Below are 443 nucleotides of genomic sequence, written 5' to 3' on the forward strand. Positions count from 1 at the left end.
TGCTGCTGCTGCTGCGCTCTTCTATAACATCCCGGACGCCGCCCACCCAGCCGTCCTTGCTGTTGCTGCTGCTGCTGCTGTTGCTGCTGCTGCTGTTTCTGCTGCTGCTGCTGCTGCGCTCTTCTATCACATTCCGCACACCGCCTACCCAGCCGTCGGTGCTGCTGCTGCTGCTGCTGCTGCTGCTGTGAAGTGAAGCAGCTGGCTGCCTCCTTGGAGGTGCAGGCGTGTTTTTTTGTTGCTGCTGCTGCAGTTGCTGCTGCTGCTGTTTCTGCTGCTGTTTCTGCTGCTGTTGCTGCTGCAGTTGCTGCTGCAGTTGCTGCTGCTGCTGTTTCTGCTGCAGTTGCTGCTGCTGTTTCTGCTGCAGTTGCTCCTGCTGCTGTTGCTGCTGCTGTTGCTGCTGTTTTTTAACGCCACCAGCTGCAGCAACCGCACCATCACCA

The 443-nt window shown here is 58.5% G+C and overlaps 1 protein-coding gene across 1 annotated transcript in view; it reads right to left on the bottom strand.

Moving 5' to 3' along the window:
• Window positions 1-437: 437 nt before the first annotated feature.
• Window positions 438-443, bottom strand: part of EMH_0098210 (uncharacterized protein) — a gene marked incomplete at both ends in the record, with an annotated part of 837 nt that continues 831 nt past the window's right edge. Inside the window, one exon of the mRNA XM_013502668.1 lies at window positions 438-441. Coding sequence (XP_013358122.1) covers window positions 438-441 — 4 coding nt within the window. The remainder of the gene's footprint in view (window positions 442-443) is intronic.

Source organism: Eimeria mitis, genomic scaffold, assembly GCF_000499745.2.
Source record: "Eimeria mitis Houghton genomic scaffold, Emh_scaff9870, whole genome shotgun sequence".
Lineage (NCBI taxonomy): Eukaryota > Apicomplexa > Conoidasida > Eucoccidiorida > Eimeriidae > Eimeria > Eimeria mitis.